Source organism: Parasteatoda tepidariorum, chromosome 9, assembly GCF_043381705.1.
Source record: "Parasteatoda tepidariorum isolate YZ-2023 chromosome 9, CAS_Ptep_4.0, whole genome shotgun sequence".
Classification (NCBI taxonomy): domain Eukaryota; kingdom Metazoa; phylum Arthropoda; class Arachnida; order Araneae; family Theridiidae; genus Parasteatoda; species Parasteatoda tepidariorum.
In genome coordinates, this window is record NC_092212.1 from 65,755,015 (window position 1) to 65,766,894 (window position 11,880).

Genomic DNA, 11,880 nt, shown 5'->3' on the forward strand with positions numbered 1-11,880 from the left:
AAATTAGGGGGCAGAAATTATATTCGATAAAATCACACAGATTTTTGAGGTGAAATTAAGACTCTAAAAGAAATGGTACTGCAACAGAGCTTCACTGTTCTGTATACAAGACTGTTCTTTGTAAGCTTCAAATTATATTTTTTTCACAATCTTTAAACTGAAGAAAATTAATAAAAATTGTTTTAAGACGTTTCATAGTTGTGACAGTAATTTTCAAGAAAGTTGAAGACAAATACAAATTTAAGCATAGAACAAATTATTTTAAGAATATTGATTCTAAATATTCAAGTAGACAATTTATACTATCAGAATATGTATACATGTATCTCTGCAATGCTTTCATAATACAGTAAATTACTTAAAAAGTTCAGAAATGTGTGTTATTCACATTTCTGACATACCATTTAGAAGACATGGGGCCATTTAGGGACAAGGGGTTAATACAAAATATTGTTTTTCCTCCTTGTGAGTATTTTAAGGAAAACATACTATTAAATAGCAAAAGAATATTTTAATGAGAAATATTGTTGAAGGACAAGTTTGAGAAAATAACCCGTAGATATTTTGATTTGCAAGTAGATATCACTAAAAAAATAAAATAAGTAAAGTTCAAGTAAAAGCAACTTACTTTCAAAATATATAGTTACCATTCTCATTGCGACAAAACTTTCAACTGTTCAACACACTTAACAAAAACACAGCTTTTATATATGTTCAATAAACATGAACAATTAATTAATGTTCACTCTATTAAGAATATACTTTTGAATAGAATATTTAATTGAGAGAAAAAACTTATAAATAGCACAACTAGGGAAGAAAGAGATTATAACTGAATTTAAGACTACTGAAAATAGAGACTAAATTAAACTAAGGATCTTACATGAGTAATTCAACTAATCTTCGGCAAACACCAGCATCAATCACAGCTTGAATTTTCTCATTAGGACCGTCAGAGATGTAAGACAGAGCCCAACAAGCATCAGATAAGACATCAGCATCACAGTGGAAGAGTAACCTTGATAGAACTGGCAAGGAAGGTGATATCTGAAATAAAAACACTCATAGGTAAACTACATTTTCAAGCTTCAATTTAGAAATTGTACTGCTTTGATCCTTAATAAAAAATATTGTCTCCATCAACATAATTAGACATTAAAAATATTTCAATTTATATTGTTAATAAATTAAATTTTAAATGACCACTAAAAAACTCCATTTATCAGTAAATATGATTTATATAATTTTCTGCTCCTCTAAATATATTCTTTGGAAACTAGAAAATAATTCAAACGAGTACCTGGTCAAATGGATTAAAGTGATTAATTAAAATGATGTTAGTGAATACTTAGTAGTTATTATGTTATTGACAAAAATGAAGAGAGAAGGAAAGGACAACACAAGTATAGAGACAAATTTCGGTAAAAGCAATATACACAAAACCTGGCTCAACCATATTTTAAATATCCCAAAACAGCTCAGGTTTAAGGCGCTCTCTTTAGACTTGTAACGGGCCATGACTGTCTGGCCAAACACCTTTTTAGTATAAACATTTTTGACTCTCCTAAATGCAAGCTCTGTCGCCTTGGGAAGGACATGGACTTGCTCCATATTTCCGTCTGTCCTGCGCTCATCTCCACTACTGTGTGTGGACGCTACTGGGAAGCTAGGGTCAGTATGGACTAAGCATGTTACTATGCATTCAATTCTATTTATCTCTTTTTGCCTTGTTTTTCTTGTTATTTTATCCTTTTTGTTCTTTTAAATTGGCCTGCCATTGGAAATAAAAAAAAAAAGTATAGACAAAAACATACATAAGATTAGTTCAGGTTAAATTAAACATAAGTCTGACTTTTCTCACTAAAATTCAAGGCCATATATTTTTAAAAAGTCTTCAAATTTAAAGTAAGTTACTTTCTTTCTTCTTTATTGGCATGACAGCTCAGGATGAGTCCTGGCCTTCAAGAAGTTTTTTCCAGACTAGTTTTTTATTAGTAAGTGTACTCCAGTTTAGACCACAGTACCAGTACATTTCTTTCTAAGCCATCTAACACTCTTAAATTAGGTCAGCCTTATAAATTATACAATATAACTCTATTAATGACAATTCACAATAGTAGATGGAACTGTCAATATAGTGAGCTTCTTGTTATACGAAAATATGCATATTTAATGTTTAATTATCAGTAAAAAAAGACGTGAGTGCAATTTTCTACAAAAGAGGAAATGTGAAATGTTTGTGATCACCTTTCGGCATTGATATCCAGAAATTAAAAAAATGTCTTCCATTTAACTTGTTTTGCACTCTTAAATAGGGAGGAGGGAGAGTATTACACTTAAAATTGCAAGAAGGAAAGGTTAGCAAATTTTAGCTTGTCATAAAAATACAATTTTAGTATCTTTGATAAAAGAATACTGATGATGATTTGCAACTTTGTTGCAAAAGTGGATTTCTCAAAAGTGGATTTTAATTTATTACGCCACACTGAAATACATCAAGCTTTTACTGAAAAAATCTTGAATATTTTAAAGATAAATAATGATAAAAACAATGAAATAGCTCTTGTGAGCACTAATTACAAAGATGAGAGCCATAAAATAACTCCTGTAACATATTCTTGAATTTTTATACCTGTTCAAATTTAGGAGGTGGATTTTTTCCTCTACAGAGGTTAGATAGAGTCCATACAGCATTCCTGGTCATAGACATTCTTATTGATTTGCTTAGTAACCTAAAAAGGGCGAAATGAGATATAAATACTTGGATGATTTTAACAATTTGGCAGATTAAAACTTCTGTATTTTCTAGTTAGCCAGGCACAAGGAAATTCAACTATTTTCTCAAAAAAACTTTTTATTTTACTTTATTTCTTGTTAATGTTCATTTAGTTCAGTGTTTTAAAAAAACAAGGGCAAAGGTTTTGGTGACTTTTCACTTGTGCCCGAATAACCAAAAAGTACCCAAACTTATTTTCAGATGAGAATAATAAATAATGAAACTTTTAATATGAACATAAAGAATTAGTCTGAACACCTTCAGTGTTAAATTGTAGCAGCAAAGCAAATGCATGCTGATAAATATAAAGCAAATAATAGAACTAATATTTAAAAAAAATTATATTTGTTGATCATTTTTGACAGTTAATCACTTTTTGAAAATTTTATCTGAGTTATGATAAAACTTGTTCAAACTATTACTAAAGAATTTGCTGGAGTTAACTAATGGATTGAACAGAATATATTCCTAACATTATTTTTCTTTCATTCATTTATTTACTCTAAACAAACAAAATATTACAAAATCTCAGTTGAGAAAAAGTTTAAACATTTTTTTTTTTTTAACACCATTTCAACTTAATAGCAAACTTAACAATCCTGGTTTACAAAAAGATCATAACACTATATAACTACCATTATATGAAAAAACAGGAATTGCATATTATCCAATCGTCTAAAGAATAGCTGTTGCAGCACAAATATTAATATTATTTAAAATTCAAAACAATTCCCTTCATTAAAAAAAAAAAAAGATCTTACTGCAGAAGAGGCATCAAAATCCCTTGTTCAAGCACATAATCTCTACATTCAGGACTGTCACCAGCTATGTTGCCCAGAGCCCATACGGCCTAGAAAAATATTAATGCAATAAATTTTTTGCATTTATTTTTACAACACAACTTTTCAAGCAATTTATTATTAAAATTTTTTTTTCTTATAGCTGTGTTTCTTATAAGGGGAAATTCTATAAAATTTTTTGTTACAGAAGTTGTATCAAGTTCTGTTCATAACAGTTACCACAGAATTACTTTTAATCAAAAGCAAGCTTTTAAGCTTTTCATCCGAAAGTGGTGAGCGAAATTCAGATCGAATTTTTTATCTTGGAGAAAATTCTTTGGAGCAATGCATTGCTAAGCAGAATGCATAAGATACCTAATATAACATCTGCCATATTTTTGAACTGTTTTTATATTTATATATATATATATATATATATATAAACACACACAATTCATTTTCTAATTGTCTAATAGAAACCCACAATAAATGATTCTGAAAACAGAAATACATTTATGTTTTGAAAATCAGTAAAAATACAATGCAGACAAAGTTATTGCCATATTCCCATAGGTAAATAATGAAGTTTTTTATCGGAAAAAGAACAATTCACTGAATAAACAACTCATAGCGGCACTTTCACTACACCTGATTTGAAACTACAGCACTGGCAATAGTGCCATTTGTTGAGGAATAAGAGAAGTATCTTTGCCATTAGCAGATATCCATCACTAAAAAAAAAATTTTCTTGAAATTTCTTCAAAAAATATGGAGAAACAAGAAAATACGGTTAAACAATAGTCGTAAAATATGGGAGTCTTAGTTTAAAAAACAGGAAACTCGACAGGTTTGTACTAGTTTCTTTTCAAATTGCTTTTTTTACCATGTTTTTCCTTTACAATGTTTTTCCTTTCATTTTTATATTTACAAATTTCATTTCCAACTTTTATGTTCATAGGTACATTTCGCTTTTTTACTGACTATCACTAATGTTTCATTAAAGGAGAAGTTTTCTATTGGTGATATTTACTGGACTTTTTCTTGGTTAGTCGAATTGATTATAAGCTTACTTAAAACGATGACAAAAATTTTTCACAAATTCTCAGCTCATACTAGGAAATATATGGTAATAAAATTTATTTTAGGGGCAGAGAACATCAGCAAAAATTATTTCCTTAATTACACACACTTTTCCATCATCCGAAGAAAATTTCAACATAATTATCAGATATACGACAAAATCTGAAAAAATCAATAAAACCAAGTACCAAAATAACAAGGTGTTGCAGGCATAAAGATATTGACTGGTTTGCACTAAATATTTTCACCTCTAAATCACTCACTTAAAAATACTAAAAAAATTATACCTCTTATCAGAAGAGAAGAAACAATAATAAACCACACTACATAATTTTGCAATGAATGTGCTTACAGCTACACTATAATTCATGGTAATGCTACCAAGAACATATGTCAGGCATTAAAAAACAATGGGGAAAACTTTAAAAAAAATATATATATATAAAATAAATAATTACTTGTTCTTGAACATCATCATACTCAGAGTCAAGTAATTGTATAAATACAGGTACAGCTTCTGCTTCTATAACAATTTTGGTTTGTAGAGAAGTACCAGATGCTATATTTGTTAATGCCCAAGCAGCTTCAAACTGAAAAATAAAAAGTTTTTGTTACGAAATTTTCAACAAAATATGAAAGTTAAAAATAAAATTTCCAATCCTTCACTTACTTGAAGAGTAGAATTTTCATTATGTTTCAAGAACTCCACAAAACGGGGAACAATTCCTGTCTGAATGACTTCATCAATTGGAGGATTTGGCTCTGAATAAAATTAATCATTTAAATAATGAATAAATAAATATAAGTCATTTCACAAATACAACATGACACACAAAATTCAAAATATTTAATATAAAAAAAAATAAACTTCATTCATTACTCATTATAATTAGATACAAATTTCGTGTGCAATAATGCTAATAATAAATAATTGATGAACTCAGTAGAAGAAAGTTCCACCCTCTTTGAAAAAAGAAATCTAGTTTACTCAAGGAATGTTCTTATTTTAGCGTTATTTAACAATGCAAATATGATTTCAGTTGATAAAGATACCAAGAGTCAGTTTTTGATCGTATTTAGAATGGAGGAATGTTGTGTACAGTTGCAACACACAATCTATGATTTATTTTGGAAAACTTTCCGTTTAACAAAAATAAAACACCAAGAGTGCAAAGGCTATGGTACCTACAGTTTAAACGATTGCTTGAGAATTATAAGTTTGACTAACTAGAAGATTGCAAAAACTTTAATAAAGGCAAGGCATAATCTTTATTTTCTATGGTCAACAAACAAACTTTAAAGCTTATTTATTTGAACTCAAATACAAAAAATTAGTTTGGAAGGCTAATACCAAACTTGTTGTTAACGAGAACAAAGGGACCACAAAATTTACTTTTTATGACTGAATGCTCATAAAAAACTGGTTCGTGAAAAAAAAACAAGAACATAAAAGCTCATTAACTAACTCCCGTAAAATCTTTACCTTTTCATCAGCTGATAGGATTTTTTGTTTCGGCTTTCAAATTAAAGAATTCAAACCTACCCTGCCATTTTTGAGTAGAGTAAGCTCCCTACCAATCAGAAAACCACCCTCTCTCACCAAGGTCATATTGGAAAGTTTCCATACACGCACAAAGACCACCTTTGTATGTCTGTTTGATTTAGGACATATGAATAGCTTTTAATTGGCTTAGGAAAGTTGAATAAATTTTTCTAAAAAAAAGGATTAGTTGGGCTGGTGCGGTCAAGGAGAGTAAAAATTGAACAGCGGTCTGTCTAGGTTTTTCTGAGAGGTACCTATTTTGTGAAAATTTAGACATAATTTGCGAAAAATTAAAAATTTTATTTAAAAATCAACACAAAAACATGGATTTATCGTTTCTTAAGGGATACAAAAATAAAATTTTAAGAAAAAGTATTTTGTGAAACTACCGTTTTTCCTAAAATTGAATTTGTGAAACTACCGTTTTTCCTAAAGTTGAATTTGTGAAGGTACCGCTAAACGGTATTAAATTCGGCCTGGATAGACTCTTGTTGAATCACAAAAACATTGCTCATTACAACAGTAAATTGCTCGTTAAAAGCCAGTATTGCTCTGACTAAGTATTTCTGATTTCTTCGTTAAAGCCAGGTTTTCGTTATAAGAGTTTAACCATAGTCCAAAATATTGAGGGGGGAAAAAAACAATTAAGTATTAACTAAAAAATTCCAGATTTTTAAAAAAAGACGCAACATAGAATTGCAATTAATTATAGGTGCTTCACATAGTTCATAAAATTTGAAACAAGAGGAATGTTTAATTGCTAACTTGGCTTTATTGACTTAAAACATTGTTTTGTTTCACAAATTTAATCTATTTAATTCATCTTAAACAATTCAATATTTCAATCAATAATTATCATTTAAATAGTTTATTTTAGGTAGTGCAGCTATCAACACAAGTTTAAGTATTTAAAATAGTAATGATAGAATATTTACATATGTTTTACAATACAATGAACATTAAGAAATAATGATAATAAAAAAAAAACTTCAATAGATCCCAAACTCTCGTTAGGTTATCATAAATATGTTTAGTAAAATACTTAGCAATAAATCTTAATAGATTATGTTACCTCTAGAAAGAAGTTTTCTGAATTTCTGTGTTGCAAACAATTGCTGCTGAACATCATCACTATACAAAGCTGATATTATTTCACTTGTGATTCCAGCCTTTAAATAAAATCTCTAATTAGCTCTTTATTTATAACAGTTATGTGTGCATATTTTCAAAAGATTTTTAAATAAGATCAAGCACAAGTTCTACTATGAATGAAGTTTTCAAAAAAAACAAAACAATTACTATAATTAATTTCCTGCAAACTACCCATGGAGGCGTATGACCTGCAGACAGAAGTTACAACCCAAAAGAAAAAATTACAGCAAATAATGTGCATTGCCATTTAATCCACTGATTTTACAGTGGTTCATTTCACCAAGGAAAATTTACAAATTCCAAAGAAATCCAGCAGAATCTACGTCATATGTGAGTTAATTTACATCATATAAGAGTCAATGGGCATCAGCAAAGAAATAGGTCAGCAGACTTGCAATCAGCTTTAAAGGGGGTTTCACACTAGATGCAAAAAAACTTGTGCATAGGTGATATAAATAAGAATCAGATTCTTTTTGAAGGGGGAAAATATATTTTATTATCTCAATTTCTTCAAGCATCATTTGATAAGACATTTATTAAACTCCTTAGCAGTAACAACCCTACCTGCCAACCATTGTTTTTAAAAACGCAGAAGATTCATTTAAAATTGAAGAAGAAATGACTTAAAATCCAACAGTTTTTACACATTTTCAATTCTTATTCTTAATTCAAAGAAAAGTACAGACATAGTATTACGTGTTTTATTCGAATCAGCTCAAATAAATCCGAAGTAGAAGAAAATTTTTATAAATTTCTGTTAATATCAGACACTTAGCATCTTATAATTTACATTAATCCAGGGTTCCCACATAGTTTCAGGACAGAAAAAAATAAACTTTTTCGGGTATTTCAGGAAATTTTTAATGTAAATCCATGCCTCTCAATTTCCCATTCGAAAACATTTTTAATTTTCATTTGGAATGTCAAATATTACGTTTTGTGAGCAAAAAATATCATTAAATGAAGATGGCAAAATGGAAAAGTTTTAGTAAAATGTAGAATTTCACAACACATAATTGTAATAAATGTTAGAATTATTTAAATCGAATCTCAATAACTGATTACTGTTACTGGCAATTCAAAAACTGGTCATTTTCCAGGTTTTCGTAAAAAAAAAAAAAAAAAAAAAAAAAAAAAAAAAAAAATTCAACTTTCCCTACTTTTAATAGTCAAAATAAAATTCCCTGACAATTCCAGGTTTTCCCTGCCCTTTGGGAGCCCTGTTAATGGTCTGAGCAAAACAGAAGGGGCTATCCTCACACATAAATGCATTTAAGTAGTTCTAAGAAAGTACAAAATTTTAATATACACTTCCTAAATGCAGTCTCAGTGCAGAAAAGGTGACAATTATTAGCATCACATAACCCTTGTAGAGAAAAATTTAAATTAAAAAAAAAATTAGATAATAAATAAATAAAAGAAATATACTTGAGGTGCAGATGAAGGACAGTCATCTTGCATCATAGAAGTTGAAATTTCTCCATCTTGTATATTATCGTCCGTACTCGTTAAGTTTCGCCGTTTGTATAACTAAACAGAAATTATTACATAAATCTCTAATAAAAAGACAACATCATATAGAAAACTTAATTATAGAATAAAAATATAAAGTTATTAATTACAACTAAATTTAAAGTACCTCACTCTCTCTCTTTTGCTTCCTTAATTGAACACCCTCTTCTTCCCTGCGTCTTCGAAGCTCTTGGGCATCCAAACCAATATTTTTATAACGATATCTGTGTTGAGACATGATGATCTGGAAAATAAAAAAATGTAAGTTAATTTAAAATTGAAAATGACTTTTACTGAATTGTCAGGAGATTTTAACATTGAGATAAAAATGGCTTTGCTAGCACTAATAAAATGTATTAAAAAATATTTAAATAGAAATGTATCACTTTGCTTTAAATCATTATCATCAATTGATACATAATCATCAAAAACAGTGTTTGAGGCATTTCCCCCTAACTGATACAAATCCGCATTTTTTTTTCATCATTAGCATGAAGAGCTGCAATTTTCCAACTTAAAATTAAATAAATTAATACAGTAGGGAACCGATTATCTGGAACGATCAGGACCATCGCTATTCTGGATAACTGATTCCTCCGGTTTTCTGAATCGCTACAAAAAGCAGTTTTTTTTTTATTGTTAAACCCAACTAAAAAAAAAAATATTTGAAAATAATCTTAAAAAGAAGAAAATACGATGAAGTAATACACTAATGATTATTTCCAAAATGGTAAGGTAAACATCTTTCAAAAAAGAAAGAAAAATCCTAAAATCTTAGGAGGGAAATTTTTTTTTTTTTTTTTTTGAAATGGCGGGAAAATTTATTTGTTTCGGTTTTTTGGTTTTCCGGATAACGGGTTCTGTACTGTAGAATGAAAGACGGATGTGGAAATTTGTAATTTGAAAAAAGCATCTAAACCATTGTTATTAGTATCATAAGAATAAGTGTTTTTGATAGAACTGTTAAAACAAGACTATACATACAGGAAAACAAAAGTTACAAGAATCATGGATGAATCATGGTTCGACTACATTAAACATTTGAGATGCCTATAATTCCACTTAAGATAGAATATTTTTTTCATTTTGAGTTGATCTTTTGAATCTGACATGTTAAAAATGAATATGAATAAAATTTTCATGTCTCCTGTCATAATTATTGATGGTATTTCAATGAAATCTGTGAAAGATTAACAATTATTTGTAAACCAATTTGATACTTCACTAAGATAAAAAAAAATAAACTCGTACTCTATCATAGAGATCAAACTTGGGTGAACTACTTAAAGTTGATAACTTTGCAGGTTTTAGTGAAATAGTAAAATATGAAAAATATAAACACACACTTATATCTATTATTATAAAACAGGGTTGGCATGTTTTTGACATGTGACAATTTTTGACAGTTTAAACCATGGTTTAAACCGTCACGTCAAAAACCTCACTGTCAAAAATGTCGAAAATCTATATTCATATGTGAAATTTAATTAATACATAAAATTTATCTATTTTTTATAAAGGATAGTGTTTCTAAATATGTTCTAGAAAAAATAAATTTAAAATTTTGAAGAAACACTTATATTTTGAATAGTAACCAAAATCTTGTACTTTTGAAAGCTCACATCTTTTGTAATATTATGTATTCATTTTCATGTGTTATTGAAAATCTGCAGTGATATTATTAAGAAATTTATTTATAACCAAATTTAGTGTATAGTATAGATTATACTAAAAATTAGACATTTTTAAAGATAAACATTAGCAGTTTTGTACATTAGACATCTTTTAAAGAAAAATCTTTTTAATATTCTTTTAAATCTTCTTAATAATCTTTTTAACATAAGACAATACAAATTTAAGTGCTTTCTGTTAAATACACAGAGTAGTTAGTGTCGATTTACAGTATATTCAGCCTATTCATTTACTATGCTGAAAATTTAGTTTATCCAAATACTTGTGAATTTCATTTTGCTGAATACTATATAGTTTTGTTGAATATCTAAATATTCAGCTGTTGAATAATTACTTCTTGCTTTCAAGATATGCATTATTTGTATTCTTAATACAAGTGGAGAAAAAAAAATTAAGAGATAAAAATTGTTTTAAAATGATAAGTGTAATAATTATAAATAAATATAATAAACAATATGAATTATATTTATCATTATTCATAAATATAACTACTTTTAAATTCAAATTAACATACTGGATAATAAAGATATTCGGTATAACATTAAAAAAAATTTTTTATACACTTGTATCTTGTATCAAGTTTGTATTTATACAACATAACTTGTAAGTTCCTTATAAATATTAGTTATATGTTCCTTATATGTCAAAAATGCATAGTAATAAACTTTTAATTTTCTTAAGTATCAAAAAGAAAAAAAAAATTTTTTTAAATATAAATATTTAAACAATTTTTGTGCAAAATTTTTCTGCACATGCATTTGAATATAAATTTCTGAGATTTTAAATCTGTTATTTTACCTTAATTTTAATTAAAAAATATTTTAAAACCTGCTGATTACCTATAGTATAATTAAATTTCAATATAATGCATGGCAACTGTTGGTAGCTTTGAAAATTATATATTTTCTTGGCAAACTTCAGTTTTTGACGGTTTAAACCAGTATTATACCCTTGTCATGTCAAAAACCACTTTTTGACGTCAAAAACCCAACCCTGTTATAAAATATAACTGAATGAGCTTCTGCTTTGCTTTTCTCATCAAAATTAAGAGATACTTTGTGGGTAACAAGGTTTCTATAGAAAATTTTGGAAAATATGTATACCAATCTTGAGAGTTTTTCCATTTGGATATAGCCATACATAACAGTTTCACAGGGTGGAAAAAGAATGTTATTCCTCAAAATAAGACTAGTAAATCATGAATTAAATTAACATTATATACGCAAGAAGATTTCTGAAGTTTAATGAATTCTTTTCAATATAAATATGCAAGAACAGATTTTTGTATGTCCTACTAAACAGTCTGACAACATAATTAAGAAAAACATTACAGTAAGATTTAAAAA

At 28.0% G+C, this 11,880-nt stretch overlaps 1 protein-coding gene across 2 annotated transcripts in view; it reads right to left on the reverse strand.

Moving 5' to 3' along the window:
* Window positions 1-11,880, reverse strand: part of LOC107457201 (karyopherin alpha1) — a 29,929-nt gene that overhangs the window by 17,369 nt on the left and 680 nt on the right. For both annotated transcript variants that reach the window (XM_043052585.2, XM_043052584.2), the window contains exons 2-9: window positions 8,970-9,086; window positions 8,759-8,860; window positions 7,251-7,347; window positions 5,306-5,397; window positions 5,094-5,225; window positions 3,538-3,626; window positions 2,633-2,732; window positions 884-1,047 (exon numbers count right to left, since the gene is read on the reverse strand). In XM_043052585.2, the coding sequence (XP_042908519.1) occupies window positions 884-1,047; window positions 2,633-2,732; window positions 3,538-3,626; window positions 5,094-5,225; window positions 5,306-5,397; window positions 7,251-7,347; window positions 8,759-8,860; window positions 8,970-9,080 (887 nt within the window). In that variant the 5' untranslated portion in view covers window positions 9,081-9,086. The remainder of the gene's footprint in view (window positions 1-883; window positions 1,048-2,632; window positions 2,733-3,537; window positions 3,627-5,093; window positions 5,226-5,305; window positions 5,398-7,250; window positions 7,348-8,758; window positions 8,861-8,969; window positions 9,087-11,880) is intronic.